Below are 16,227 nucleotides of genomic sequence, written 5' to 3'. Positions count from 1 at the left end.
TTATAATGATTGTTTTGTGCGTGGTTAAACCACAAACGTATTATTTTGCTAAGTTTGTGGGTTAAATCAATACCTAGTTAAAATTGATCTTTGTTTTTCTAAAATTATAAGTATAATGCATACAAAATGAGATCTCACTGACCATTTTAACTCGTGTGCCAACTATCATAACAAAAATGCGGTTGGACTTCGTCTGTGTTGGTGTTAGCTGGCGGGCGTGCTCTGCCTTTTTGGAGTGTTTTTTTTTTTTGTTAAAACTGACTGGAAAGCGCTCTAAGGGGGTGCCGTGCATGTGTCGGCGAGCGCCGGCACAGACGGGGTCCATACTTGTATAGTTTGTTTCCCTAACTTGTTACAAATAACTACAAACTTGACATTGGCTAATCTTTGTAAAGCAAGACGAGAGAGGAAAAAAAATGCGGTTCACCTTTAAAATAAGGACTAAAATTGTACTTTTGACATGACATTTAAGACATACATTTAAAATGGCGAGTGGGTTCTCATTTAGAACGGACTATATTAGTTTTAGTTACCTACTGTTTTTGACTAGCAGTATAACCCCTTAACCAATAGTTTAATATACTACCTATTTGTTAAGGGGTTGACATTATGTCTTTGTGATTTTTATTTTCATTTTGTGTTTTCAGTAAACTTGTTACTGTTATTAATATTTAGTAGGTAGGTATGTAATACATAAAAAAAATTACAACAAATCAAACTACCTAAATACATATTATTCTTTGTTACAATTGAGTGTTTATTACTTTGATAAATAAATAAATATTTCATAAATTTGTTTTTTTTTTAAATATATAAATAGGAAATAGGTAATACATAATAATAGACTTGTTTCTGTCTAAAATTAACTTTAATAAAATAACAGGAATGTAAACATATCTTCAGTATTAAAATCTACTTATATGTAAGTATATAAAAGAAAAAAATATTTGAGAACATTATATAAGTATAAACTCAAGATTTTCTCTCATTAATGTCCAAATCTTTTTGGGTAAATAAAACGTCATAATACTTGTATCTGTAAGTTTTCCTACTTTACCATAGTAAATAAAATAAATAAATAATTATATTAGTAAATTAAAAATAATTACCTAAGCCTGCGGACACGGCGCGGCGTTCTACCCGTAATATTAATTAAGTATTATTTATTGTTCATGGAAAATGCAAGTCCTTAAACCATAAAATGTGACCTAGTGCCTAGGTATCCTAGGTCAGTACTAACGCATTTTATTATTTTTAGGATAGGTAGGTATTGACTGCATTGTATAAATTCTAGTATAAAAATTACACATAAAGTGCAACGTAGAGTGGAGTGGAGCGGAGCTGGTGGAGCCGAGACGCTGCGTCTTTTTCTTTTTTCTATTCTGCCTTCGCTGTCTGTCTGTAGCCTATAAGAGCTAGCCCGCACTAAGAATAAAAATCGTGCGATTTTTTTCGCAATTCTGTAACACTTGAAATCATAGAGATACCCGCACTGCGTTTTAAAATTCGCGCGGAAAAGATACAAATTGCGGTATTTTTGCGCGAATATTTTGTACAATATGGAGTATTGTATGGCGCTCACCGCATACGCAGTGCGGGCAGGGAAGGTACGGAAAATAAATCGCGCGAATAAAAATCGCAGTGCGCGCTACCTTTTAAGCTGTATCTTTTATTTCAAAAACCGATTTCCAAAGCCGCTACAAAGTAAAACATATTTTTGTTTCTACTTTGTTGAAGTCGGGCGAGTATCATACGTCAATTTCTAGGTTCACATACCACGGTAACATTAAACATACGTGTAGAATAAATAAGTAGATCATCGATTTATCGATCGAAATAGATCATCGATTTTGGAATTTCTATGGTGTAGGTACATTGTAGAAAAAAAGAATGTTTTTCATTTTGTAGTGGCTTTGGAAGTCGGTTTTTAAAAATTACTTAGTAAATATAATGTATAAATATAACTACTGACAATAGATAATATATTTTAGTATTTAACTGAACAGCTACAGCAGCATTTAATGGCGTGGAAATTATATGAGCATTTGGAACAGTTACCACTTTATCTTCATTTAGTATAATTGTTCTATTAGATAATACTGTATTTATGGGGCTATGATTGGCTAAATAATCAATAGCACAATCAACTTCATTATAAGGCACTACGTCTCTTGGTAGTGTTTCGAACATCGTATAACCGTCTCCTCCGTCTGCTATGAAAATAGACGTAATCAGTTTGTACTCAGAATTGTCTTGGAGATCGATTAGCTCAGAACATTCAGAGCAGATCGCCGCTGCTTTAACTATGCGTGAGCCTGCTTTTTGGGCTAAATCATATACTACTTTAACACCTGAGTATTGCAGAAATTGACCTGGAGTATCAATAAACCGCCAAGCTTTCACTGAATGCTCCAAAGCTTGTCTTAATACTGTTCCGTTCATTGTTAGTACACATAATGTATCGGAATACGGCATTACAGTTATTATATCACCTCTAGTGATATTAAAGGGCTTTTCTGGGCGGCCTACTGATGTTCTTATTCTGCCTCCTTGAGTGATTGCTATGTAAAAATGTGGACTATTCTTGAAATACTTTTTCGTATAATCGACGATTGCGTCGTTGATGAAGTTGCCCATATTACATTCTCTGAGACGGCACGAATCTCCATCGAGAAATACTAGCGAAGTACCAACAACTTCGTCGTTTATTCGATCAATGTCCTTCTGATACCTTTTAACTATTTCAAGTACCTCTGGGTCTTCTGGCACATCATTATTTAATAATATCGGATATCCATCGTATCTGATGATTTCACCTTCATCATTGAAAACTAGATGCAATTTTCCAAGATATTTAGTGTACGCATAAGCTTGTACTACGGGAACTTTTCTTCCAGATTTCTGTTGCACCAAAGTTGGATAAGGTCCTGTAGGGTATTCTGGAATTTCGTCTGTGCTGTTGCTATTGAGGAGAAATGTATTCGAGTGACCGCCTATTACTAAATCTATTTCGTCAACCTTTTCAGCGATTTCCAAGTCTTTCAAAAAACCGGAATGCCCGAGAGCTATCAAAATATGTATTCCTAGATTCTTTAATTTTTTCACTTCTCTATTAAGAGCTAAAATTTCATCTTCGTATTCCACGTTATTTTTGGGTGCCAGAAATTTAGTCTCCGGTGTCAAATAACCAATTATTCCTATTTGAACTCCATTTTTAAGTATTACTATCGAATTGTGTAAGTTAGGTATATTTACAAGTTCAGGTACTTTGTTTAGTATGAGATTAGCCGTTACAATAGGGCATGATAGGTTTCTTATAAAAGGTATCACTCCTTGTACTTCTTCATCAAATTCGTGATTTCCAAGTGACTGTAAGAAAACGGTAATAATATTATTGTGTAGATTTTCTTTAATAACTATAAGCATTTTATTTACATCACGTGTATTTAATGTTTTTAAACGGGGTTTGTCGTTCCAGCTATCGTTATTTAGTTTAGAATAGAATAGAATTAAATTTATTCATTGGATCAACATACAGGTAATACAAAACACGCTTAAAATATAAAACTTAAAAAATAAATAAAACTTAAAATATAAAATATAAAACTTAAAAACTAACTTAACTTAAACATAGTGTTGTGTACCTACTATATGTTGTGCCAACGAAAAGGCCCGAACTCAGCTTAATGTTGTTTATCATCATGTCATGTACCTAACTGTACCTACCTATCAAGCGAAGCATTAAGTTCTATAGGTTTTGGGAGCATATTTTATCGGCTTCAGGTAATGTTTAAAAGTCTTAGTAGGTAAATAGGTAGCATAAAAAATTATATTTTGAAAGTGTTAGAGTTTTGGGAAATAAAACAAAATGCATTCATAAAAAAATTTATTTAAGTACTTACCGACGTTTATTTTCTTAAATAATAATTTAGAACAATACACCTAACTTACTTCTTATCTTATAGGAACGTGAGATGTAAACAAGCAATTGTTTATCTATTACCTAATTAAATAAAATAAAACTGTAACGGACGACTTTTATAGTTTTTAATATATTTAGAAAATTTTAATCGGAGGAAGGCGAAACAGGTTTATTTTTTAGAATTTTGGCTATCAGTCATTTCATGAGAAAGGTTTAGGAATATAACACATTCATATAATTTGTCTAAGGAATAGGTAAGCCGACTCGCGAGGAGCCGGGCACAGTACTATGTTAAAGTGAGAAGGTTGTACAAAACAAATAAATTAAAAAAATGTTCAAAGATTGTGATAAGGCATTATTAGCACTTCTATTAGCACTTCTACCGAGCACAACTACTCTACGCTCGAGTGCAGGTAAAACAGGACTGTGTTTTCTAATATAACTGAGTGTACAATCCAATTCACTGTAGTTGAGTGTCCGACTTGGGAGATTACTCAACATTGTATACCCGTCACCTCCACTGTATATAAAATATGGCATAATAACATCATATTCTTCATCATAGACTACTTTACTGAACTCTGGTATGGAACAATTCCAACACCTTGCCTCAACGCTCACTACTTTCGACCCACGGGGTTTGCCAATATCGTATACAACCCTTAAACCCGAAACTTGGAGAAATTCTCCAGGATAATCCAGTTCACTGAAATTCTCTATTGAATGTTCCAACATTTGCATCAAAACATTTCCACTCATAGTCACAATAACAAGAGGCCCTTGAAAAGGCATTACCGCTATTAAATCGCCTTTAGTAATATTATATGGCATTTCAGCGTGTGCTATAGACGATCTCACACCACCGCCTTGAATAACTGCTATAGCTGCATCCGTCCAGTGATTTTTACCTTTGTACTCACTAGCATAACGATAAATTATAGCGTCTGTTATTAAATTTCCCATATTGCATTCTTCGTGTTGGCAATCGAGTCCATTTAAAACAACTGACGTAGTTCCAATAACTTCTTCAGTATAGTTAAGAATTTGGACGCGATACCTTTTCACAATTTCTAAAACATCAGGGTCTTGAGGAATTGTCTTGTCTAATAATATAGGAACACCGTCTGCGCTCAGTAACTCTCCTTTCTTATTAAATACCATGTGGAGTTTACCAAGGTACTTAGTATATGCGTACGCTTGTACTACTGGGACTTGCTTACCAGATGCTTGAGTGACGTATGTAGGATAAGGCCCTAAGGATTTTTCAGAATCTGGACTGGTACCATTCCAGAGGAATGTATTTGAATGCCCACCAATCACAAGATTTAAGCCATCTACTGCTTTCGCTATCTCTAAATCTTTCAAAAATCCCGAGTGCCCAAGACCTATGATAATATGAGCTCCTTCACTTTTTAATTTTTGGACTTCTTCTTTAACAGCATCAATTTCATCTATGTATTCAATATCATTTTTTACAGCCAACATTTTTGTTTCAGGCGTTAGATATCCTATCACACCAACAGATGTGCCAGAGATATTAAATACTACAGATTTTCTTAAATTAGCTGCTTTTTCCAATTCAGGAACTTTCGTTAGAATAAGATTAGAGGCTAGAACCGGACAAGTTAAATTTTCTATGAATGGCGATAGTCCGCTTACGCCTTGATCAAATTCGTGGTTCCCGAGTGACTGTAACAAAGAAAGAAAGGATAACTTTAGGAATGGTCTACGAATATAATGGGTACATGTAGGTTAGGTGCATATAGTAACATGCTTTAGTACACATTAATATAAATGAAAGCTTTATCATGCATGCATTCATGTAAATGAAATTTTCGTTTTTTTTTTAATCTGAAGAAGTCGTATTTATAAATAACGCGATTATCAAGAAATCGGTCTACTTTAGTGTGAGTCGGCTTGCACAATGAGGGGTTCCCTACCATCGTACAGGAAATAACACTATAAGTTTATTAATTAACATGGCAGCCATTCTTATTATTTGAAATACACACTGTGAAATTTTACTTATTTATCTAAATAATAGATACGGTTCACGAGATACAGCCTGGTAACAGACAGACAGACGGATGGACGGACAGTGGAGGGTTAGTAATAGGGTCCCTATGGCACCCTTCATATACGGAACCTTACAAAACGACAATCTTTATACGGAATCTTACAAGGCGAGAACTTTGGCCCGATATGTTTCACGAATTTTAATAATGAGTAATATGGTTTGTAAACTGGTTCATGTCGATTTTACATGTTGCCATTGCGAAATAATTCCAACGCTTAAATATTTTTCGATTTACCGTTAGTAACAGAAAATTAATATCGTTTTAATGACTTTAATTAGACAATTAGGCAGTTGACAATCATCATTATTTTTAATTTTTTTTCACGTACATTCCTGTTATTATTATAACAAGATAAACACTTAAAAATAGTATTATAGTACTACACTCACTCTTACATAATACCTACTCAATGGTATAATAATGGTAAAATAATAGGTACCTACGTATTCTATAATAAATTAAATTAATTTTTAATTTCTAGAGTTCATCTTTGTGGTTACTGAAGTCAAATTTTTATTGTTTTATTCATATAGGTACCTAATAACGATCTTGAGAGGAGGATGATTAATAAGATGAACATATATTTTTTTTTTTTTTACAGACTAGCGCTTGGCTGCAATCAGACCTGAATTGACGATGCCTAAGATGAAGCGCGCTTGACTAGAAATTGCCTATTCACTCTTGACTGAGTCGCGTTAAGTTGACTCCGAATGGGAAAAAGTGGAAGGAAAAACTGATACCGGAATTGCGTTTCACATCCTAGCGGTTCGTATTAGAAACGAGGAAGCAAATCGTTTCGTATACGTGTCCGAGGAATTTCAACTAAATTTCAACAAAATACGGGCGCAGACCTTGACGATGTCTTAAAGTACGATGGTAGAAAGATGAAAAATAATAATTAGGTCGAAATGAAAACCCACCACAATTTAATGATATGGTCACAGAACACTTCACAATTTTTGGCTTAATTTATCTAGCCGAACATTTTTACAGAAAGCATCTAAAAGCACAACAATTCAGTTTAAAATTCTAATTGAAGTCTGTACAATTTACAACATACCTTTGTTTTAGTAGACTTTAGGAAGCTTGTTAAAGTTACTAACAGACTATAAAAATCCAAATAAACCTGCATTAAATCAAATAAATTCATTTTCTTTATTTATGGTAACAATTTTCACTTATCCTTATACATTCTTACTAACAATAGATTCAAAAATTATACAAATACATGTTATATTTTATCAACTTTATTAAAATATAATACACAGCCTTCATAAGAAAAGTACTAAATATACTATCCAAGCACCAGATCTAGTTCCAACTTCCACCAGAATCCTACCAGAAGCGGTAGGTGTTAGGTAGGTAATAGGTACCTTAACTACGAATTTCATTCCGGCATGACAAACACTAGATAGGTAGGTTACATAATAAAATTGTACAAGTGTAAATTAAACATTTATAACACCCCCGACAAGTGAAGGTTACATTAACTAGAAAAAAGCTGATAACTTTCAAACGGATGAACAGGTTTTCTTAGATTATAGCTAAGAACACTCTCGAACAAGCCACCTTTCAAACAAAAAATACTAAATTAAAATCGGTTCATTAGTTTAGGAGCTACGATGTCACAGACAGATACACAGATACACACGTCAAACTTATAATATCCCTTATATCCTTATGGGTCGAGGGTTAAAAAGTAACAAGTAGAATGTACATTACAAAGCAATACATTAATAATACTGTAAAACATCGATATGTAAAAGGTGATTTTTAAAATTTGTAGATTGTAGTAAGGCGCAATAAATTTTACTTAAAGTATTATTATCCAAGCCAAAGCCAAAAATGTTATAACATACGATTTTGTTGTCGCAGTGGCTACACTTATCGCTTTAGCATTGTGAATTATTATTCTGCCTTCGACCGCAGGATGCACAAGTTTGGTTGTATTCATATATTCAACGGTGCATAAGAACTCGCTATAATTTAAAGCTGTCATTGGCAATCCTTTAAACATGAAGAATCCATCGCCTCCACTAGCGAGAAATCCACTTGATAGAACATTATATTCTGCAGTTTTGCTTAGAAGCTCATAAACAGGAATTTGACATTTTCCACAACGAGCTAGTACTTTTACAACCCTGGTTCCTGATGGCTTTTTGAGATCATATTCTACTTTTAAACCTGATACTTGTAAAAATTGACCAGGTGCACGGATGATATTGTAATCAGCGACGGAGTGTTCCAGCATTTTCAAGACATTTGATCCATTCATAGCTATTTTTACAAGATTGCCCGCAAAAGGCATGACAGTGTAAAGTTCCCCTTTAGTAATATTAAAAAGTTGATCGGCATGACTGATCGATGCACGGATTCCACCACCCTGCATAACTGCTATTGGAGCGTCTGTCCATCCCTCCCCCACATACTCGGAAGCGTATTTATCAACCATTGCATCGGCTATCAAATTACCTAAATTGCATTCTTGCAGGCGACATGTCAGGCCGTCTAAAAGCACTGATGATGCACCTATGACAGATTCTGTAATTTGTTCTATACTTTCACGATATCTATGAACTAGGGATAGTACGTTAGGATCCTGCGGCACAGAATTATTTAAAAGAATTGGATTTCCATCAAAGCTCATAATTTCTCCACGGGAATCAAATATTAGATGCAACTTTCCCATATATTTGGTAAAAGCATAAGCCTGTACTACTGGAACCTGCCTTCCAGACTTTTGCTTTACTAATGTAGGATATGGACCTTGAGGTATTTCAGAATCTATTGTTTTTCCGTTCCACAAAAAAGTATTAGTGTGGCCACCTATCACGAGATCAATGTCTTCTACTTTTTGTGCTATTTCTAAATCTTTGTCAAATCCAGAATGTCCTAAAGCAACAAATATTTGAATGCCCTCGTTTTTAAGTCGATTTAGTTCTTCTCTGATTGCAATTATTTCTTCTACATATTCTACATTGTTTCCAATCGCTAATGTTTTAGTGTCAGGTGTTAGATATCCAATAACGCCAATTTTAATGCCATTAATATTAAATACAACTGATTTCATTAAGTTTTTTTCAGCTTCTAGCGTGGGCTCTGAAGTAAGAATAAGATTTGCGGCCACCACAGGACATGATAGGTTTCGTATGAAAGGTGTAAGTCCGGATACGCCATTGTCAAATTCATGATTCCCCAAAGACTGTAACAAAAGATTATTATAAAAGAATTTCAACGAACATGTAATAATTTATTATATTTATCATAATCTTTTCTAGTAGGTAGGTTACTGAAAAGTAGTAAGTAGGTAAAAAACAAGTAAAATATATGTAAAATGTATGTAGTATATGAGTAAAATATATGTAGAGATATAAGAAGTGATTTTAAAAGAAAAAAATATAACTTAAACAGATAATTTATTTGATTAAAAAATATGAAATACATATGCGTATTTTGTATGTTTAAAGAAAAGTTATTAAAAAAGTAGATTTTAATGGTGATTTTCTTAAGTATAAAACAGCTCAATCAGAATATAAAAACTTTTTAAGAATGGACGAAAAGAAAAAGATAAATTCAGGATAGTATAAAAATAATATTATAAGTAAAAAAAAAAAAAAAAAGTTAAAAAAAAACCAGGAAAACAAAGAATATCATTGTTACATTGCTGTTAGATATACTCATAATGAGTAGGTGTGATTTTCATAGTATGAAAAATAAAAATTAAGCACCTAATAAGTACGAAAATTCTAGTTTTTAACCCTTCATGTAGTCTAGTATACCAAAAGTGTATAGTGTATATATATATAGTATAGTGTGTATAACAAAAAATATATAGTGTACTATATCCAAAAAGCAATGACTTTCTAAGCAAGTCATTGCCAAAAAGTATTAAATATTATGAACGTTACATTTAATAGTGAAAATTGGATTCATGAACTAACGATTGTTATTCAGTGCAGACTCGATAGCAATAGAAAACGACTCAAATGTAGAACGTAGTGTGTAAAAAGGTACATGCAATCTCATGCATAATAATATATGCAATATTATGATACTTACAATGAGTTTGTTTTTTTGAACGACGATGATTTCGAAAAAAAGTTTTAAGTAGAATCATAATTTTTAAAAGAAAATGATGTAATAGCTATTAATGCAAATAATGAGAAAAATAAAGTTAAAACAATTATTTTATTCTCAAATAAAAATCATAACTAAACAATGAAAAATCTCAATAATGCAACTATTAAAACTATAATAGAAGAATTCAAAGCAGAAGCAGCGTCTCGCACAGCGTCTATATTAAGCAAAACAATACGTTCGGCTACTTCTGGGTACACAGGACTTCTCTTTTTGATATATTCTTCAGTACATGTAATGGCATCGTAATTGAGTTCTTCTTTAGTCTGGTTAGCTAACATTGAGAATCCATAGCTTCCACTTGCTAGGGTGGAGGGCATTATTATTTTGTAGCTGGCTGTATCGTTTATAGCAAAGAATTCAGGAATAGAGCAATCCCAGCAGCGCACGACAGCACTCACTAATCTCGAGCCACGTTCTTTCTCTAAGTCGTACACCACTCTTATACCAGAGAATTGGAGAAAACGGTCTGATTGTTTATGAGCACTATATTCACTAACACTATGTTCGAGTACCTGTTTCAGTACAACACCACTCATTGTTACTACTACTAAATTGGATGATTCTGCTATCGTAGTAATCAAGTCCTGTCTGCTAACTCTGAAAGGGCGAACTAGTGGTCTTATATTACCAGCGAAAGTGTTTCCACTTATAATCGCCACTGGTGCATCAGTCCATCGTTCACCTTGGTGACTGATTGCATAATAATAAACCATGGAATCTGCAACTAAGTTACCGAAGTTGCATTCTTCAACTTTGCATGAAGTGCCTTCCAGAAAAACAACAGTACTGCCAATTGGTGTAGATGCAGAAACATCTCTCTTATACCTTTGAATAATGTCAGTTATTTCAGCATCATGATCAACTGTGTCATCAAGCAAAATCGTATCAACCTTATAATCAGATATATCACCATCGGCATTAAATACAATGTGTATTTTCCCAAGATGTTTGTTGTATGCGTACGATTGCACGACAGGTACGCGTTTTAAAGACTTTTGGACTACAACAATTTCTTCTATCGTGGAGTCTTCAATATTTACTCCATTCGAAGAGAAAAGGTTTTTATGTCCATTAATAACCAAGTCAATACCGTCCACTTCAGTTGCTAATTCAACAGCCTTTGCGAGCTCAGAATGGCCCAAAGCTATTATAATTTTTACACCATTAGCCTTAAGTTTGGCTACTTCTTCATTTACAGCTCTCACTTCGTCGATATACTCAACTGAATCATTGCCATCTGATATTGGAGTAAGATAACCGATAATACCGACGTTAATTCCTTGAATATCTTTCACAATAGACTTTTGGATGGTGTGTTTTGCTTCCTTCGTATCAATGATAACATTACTGGCCAGAATTGCGGTATCCAAGTGTTGTAGAAGCGGAGACAGTTCGGTGGATCCGTTTTCGAAATCGTTGTTCCCGAGGGACTGAAAAGATATGTAAATTATATTAGTACCTCATGCAAGCCATTACAATTACAATTTATTAATATGAGTGCTTTTTAAACAGAAAAGAAACCAAGCGTGAATATGCTGATAATCTTAGAAAAAGTATGATTCAAATAAGTCACATTTTGTAGATCATTTTTACATGATAGGTGATATAATAATTCTAATTAATAATAATATTTTATCGATTTATTAAGCAGCCATTTTGGTTATAGACAAAATGCGGCATTTCTTGTAAACGCTTGATTTCTTGGTTACTAAAATTGTTATATTTAAACCAAGGTAAGGGTTTAACTTTTATTTTTATTAATACCTAGTCGTTTATCGTTAACTCGTTAATTTTATTGCGATGGTTTCTTTTACTAATACTAGTATTATGGTAATTACCTGCCTATTTAATTATGAACACATTATATTAAGCGGTAAAGCACATTAACAACATTTAACACAAAACACAACACTACAGTACAGGAATTAAGTGAATTTGTTTGGTTTTGTAACTTGTTAGTTTAGTTAGGTTTACCTACTTATTACTAGGTGTCATGCAAGTTATAGTAATTATTTTGTTAGCATTTTGTGCTTAGGTATATCTTGAATATAAAACTTACGTGTTTTTCTTTGTGTAGCAGTTCCTTTAGAGGTTATTTTAAATTCAACCATTTTTAACGACTGAAACCGAGTTCACGAATTCAGTTTTTAACGATAATAGAAATAAGATCACATACAAGATTTATTGATTAGTACTAAAAATACGAGCGACGGAGCGGTTAGCAGCATCGGGAGAGTCGTAAAAAATTCGCGAGCATCAGCAGATCTCGTCAGCGTTGATATCAATAAAATTAATTCGATTCGCCCGAAGCAGCCGAATATCACACATTTTCTGTGCTGAAAATGCATTAGGTATGACTGAGTACAAACTGACTGACAATGTAATGATTACGTACATCATCAATGTCCATGAAATTGGTGATTACTTGAGGCTTGACTACGTTATGGTTACCTATGTATCACGAAAAATTTAATATGGTAACAGATTTCTCAACATCAGCTCTTGGAGTTGTCCAACAAAATGCGCTAAACTTGTTAACACAGGCCGGAGATCACCTACCTATTGAAGATGGGCAATAAGAGAGTAAAATATGGATGTTTAAATACGGAAAAATGGGCGGCTAAATGTAGGGAAAAAGGCCCCACTTTGGTGAGACAACGCTAAATCGAATGAAATCGAAGAACATAATGTCCTACCTATATGATAGAATATCATAGAATTTCTCATATAGTACCTACGTAGTCGAATACAGTTCTTGCACCCTATTAATTCATTATTATTTTTGTTATTTAAATATACTATTCTTGCGGCTTTTTCGCACCCTGTGAATAGGCTTACGATAACTGATGTGAACAATCAAGAAATACCTACTTACTATACGTTACATAGATACAAGTACGTGTAAAGTATAGTGAAGTGAAGACTTGTAACTACGACACTCGGATCGCACTGTCTCTTCTTCTCTCGTGGGATTGTTATCATCAAGGATGAATAATTATATTATCTACGCCAATTAATATTAACGTAACATGTCAATAGTATAATATCATTGGAGCAATGGCTGAACAACCGACAGACAATCATTAACCATGTAACCACCAAACCACCGATATAAAGACCACACAATATGCACACAGTGTCATTTCACATTATGTAACAGGAGGTGACGCAACATGTATTGATTTTGCTGAGTACATAACGTTCATAAACTGGATGTAAAGAGTAATCCCTCTCTACGTACATTCATTCAAACTGTAAAACTGGTCTGTTGTCTATATCATTTAGTTTATGAGCGGTTTCAGATTAGGGTTCGTTCTGCGCGTATAAGCTCATTTTTTACGCGCATAGACGCACGCCTATTGCCACACTCCTACCTCTACGAGCAAAGACGCGCTTTAAATACCTAGTTATAAGCTTGCACACGCACGAGTTGCGAAAGCGCAAATACATAGAAGTCATTGCGAAAGCTGCGAAGATTAGGCTGGTCTCCCAAGATGTGGCGTGAGCCGCCGGCGGCTCCGGATCAATTTTTATATCGTGAGAGAGACAAAGAAAGAGAGTGAGAGAGAGAAAAGGAAAGGGAGATAGAGAAGGGGGGGAGAGAGAAGTAAGAGATAAGAGTTTACGCAATAGAAAGAGAGGCGGTTGTTAAATTTGTGTTGCAGTGCTTGCAAGCTGAATTGCACTTTATTACGTCGTAACAAGAGCCGCTACTTATGCAAAAGACTTTGTGGAAAGACGCCAGTACATATTGCTACTGATCGACCAACTGATTGAATACGCAGGAATAACCGCGTGCATGTCCGTTCGTTTTATTAAAGCGCGAAATATAGCGCGCATGTAATTGCGTAGATAATAGGTAGGTACTAGGTACCTATGCCAAAACTGCAAATTGCACAAAAAAAACCGTTAGTCTAGAATCACCCTATTAGAAACCTATGTTCGGCTGTCATGAAACGAACAGGGGGTCCAAGAAAAAATCAGTGCGACATGCGACAATCTTACCTCGTTGATTGAAGAGTTTAGTTACCAGAAATAACTGATTCGAACCTAAAGTCATCAGACAAGTGTAAATTAAAAATTTATAACACCCCCGACAAGTGAAGGTTACAATAACTAGAAAAGAGCTGATAACTTTCAAACGGCTGAACCGATTTTCTTGGATTATAGCTAAGAACACTCTCGATCAAGCCACCTTTCAAACAAAAAAAACTAAATTAAAATCGGTTCATTAGTTTAGGAGCTACGATGCCACAGGCAGATACACATGTCAAACTAACACCTCTTTTTGGGCCGGGGGTTAAAAAAGTGTAGCGCGTACCTACTTACCTAATTTAGGTAAAAGCTCAACTAAAACAGAATTCAAGCCAGTGCAACTCCGGTATAAGATTACTATTTTTAACCCCCGACCCAAAAAGAGGGGTGTTATAAGTTTGACGTGTGTATCTGTGTGTCTGTGTATCTGTGTATCTGTCTGTGGCATCGTAGCGCCTAAACGAATGAACCGATTTTAATTTAGATTTTTTTGGTTGAAAGGTGGCTTGATCGAGAGTGTTCTTAGCTATAATCTAAAAAAATTGGTTCAGCCGTTTAAGAGTTATCAGCTCTTTTCTAGTTTTCTTGTGATAAAGAAGGTTAGATAACCGTTAGGTTCATAATATTATGTCAATAGACAAATGTCAAGCTGTCAAGATGGACGTTGCCTAAATACATAATTATTTATTTGAAAATGATGTTTTGGAAAACTCAAATACTTTGGATCGTCGGGGGTGTTATAAATTTTTAATTTACACTTGTTCATACCTAAGTACGTAGGTACTAGTACAAATAAGCCCCAAACAAATACCTATAAAAATAGAATCCATATGAAACTCCGTACCTAATTGTATTATGAAAGGATTTCATAAAACTTTTAAGCCGTTTAGGTTTAACGGCTTCTCGATTTCAACTCCACTTTACGACGAATGCGGTCGTGGGTTTAGTTCAAAGTTTGAAGAAAAATCTATGTTGAATTTGTGCACAACTTTTCAAGATTTCCGCTGAATCCGCTGAACCGAATCGCATTTTTATTATACTTACGTGATTTTTATTCGCTTCCCACATAATGGGTTCTATTGGTACAGGTTCTATTTAGATTCGGATTTTGATATTATGGTAAGAAGTGAGTAATTTTTCCCGGCTGCGTATTTTTTTAAGTGGTTGTAATATTGGTAACGAAAATCGAAGTCCATTTTCAAATTAGATATGGCTGACGTGATTTTTTAGGGTTCCGTACCTCAAAAGGAAAAACGGAACCCTTATAGGATCACTTTGTTGTCTGTCTGTCTGTCTGTCCGTCCGTCCGTCCGTCCGTCCGTCGTGTCTATCAAGAAAACCTATAGGGTACTTCCCGTTGACCTAGAATCATGAAATTTGGCTGGTAGGTCTTATAGCACAAGTAAAGGAATAAGTCCAAAAATCGTGAATTTGTGGTTACATCATTAAAAAATAAATTAAAATGTGTTTAAATTTTCAAAGCTAGATAAATATACCAAGTGGGGTATCATATGAAAGGGCTTTACCTGTACATTCTAAGACAGATTTTTATTTATTTTTATGGATAATAGTTTTTGATTTATGTGCAAAGTGTCGAAAAAAATGCCCGAGTTCGGAACCCTCGGTGCGCAAGTCCGACGCGCACTTGGCCGGTTTTTTTATTTTTAAAGAAATCGGTAATGTGACATTTACGAAGTTTACTAGATGCTGACCAAGACAACAAGACCAAATTCTATCTCTAAATTATCTTTTCATATCACCGACTTCTGCTGAATTTGTTTAGTACCTTACGCAGCCTCAATAATTACAGCTAAGTCTTAAACCTTAATAGACAATCAATGTACACTAATCGGTACAAGCAAACGACATAATTAACAGGATAGGCGTGTAGTGTGTCGTACGAACACAAAGCACGTAGAGAAGATACAGATATAGGCTCTGATATAGTTAGGGTTAAGGCTCTTGCCATAACCGTCCAGTGTCTTGGGTGTCTGTGGGGCTGTTCTTCGATATTCGACTTAGGGGTTTTTGACAAAAATGTCGCGTGTGACA

At 34.5% G+C, this 16,227-nt stretch overlaps 1 protein-coding gene across 1 annotated transcript in view; it reads right to left on the bottom strand.

The window, feature by feature from the left end:
- Positions 1-872: 872 nt before the first annotated feature.
- The window catches only part of LOC123873896, a 75,777-nt gene continuing 60,422 nt past the window's right edge, over positions 873-16,227 (bottom strand). Inside the window, exons 4-8 of the mRNA XM_045918997.1 lie at positions 10,311-11,570; positions 7,994-9,202; positions 4,644-5,611; positions 1,837-3,370; positions 873-1,803 (exon numbers count right to left, since the gene is read on the bottom strand). Of these exons, the coding sequence (XP_045774953.1) occupies positions 1,939-3,370; positions 4,644-5,611; positions 7,994-9,202; positions 10,311-11,570 (4,869 nt within the window). The 3' untranslated portion in view covers positions 873-1,803; positions 1,837-1,938. The remainder of the gene's footprint in view (positions 1,804-1,836; positions 3,371-4,643; positions 5,612-7,993; positions 9,203-10,310; positions 11,571-16,227) is intronic.

This window comes from Maniola jurtina, chromosome 17, assembly GCF_905333055.1.
Source record: "Maniola jurtina chromosome 17, ilManJurt1.1, whole genome shotgun sequence".
Classification (NCBI taxonomy): Eukaryota; Metazoa; Arthropoda; class Insecta; order Lepidoptera; family Nymphalidae; genus Maniola; species Maniola jurtina.
The sequence above is the reverse complement of the archived record's forward strand: the minus strand, read 5'-3'. Positions and strand labels throughout refer to the sequence as shown.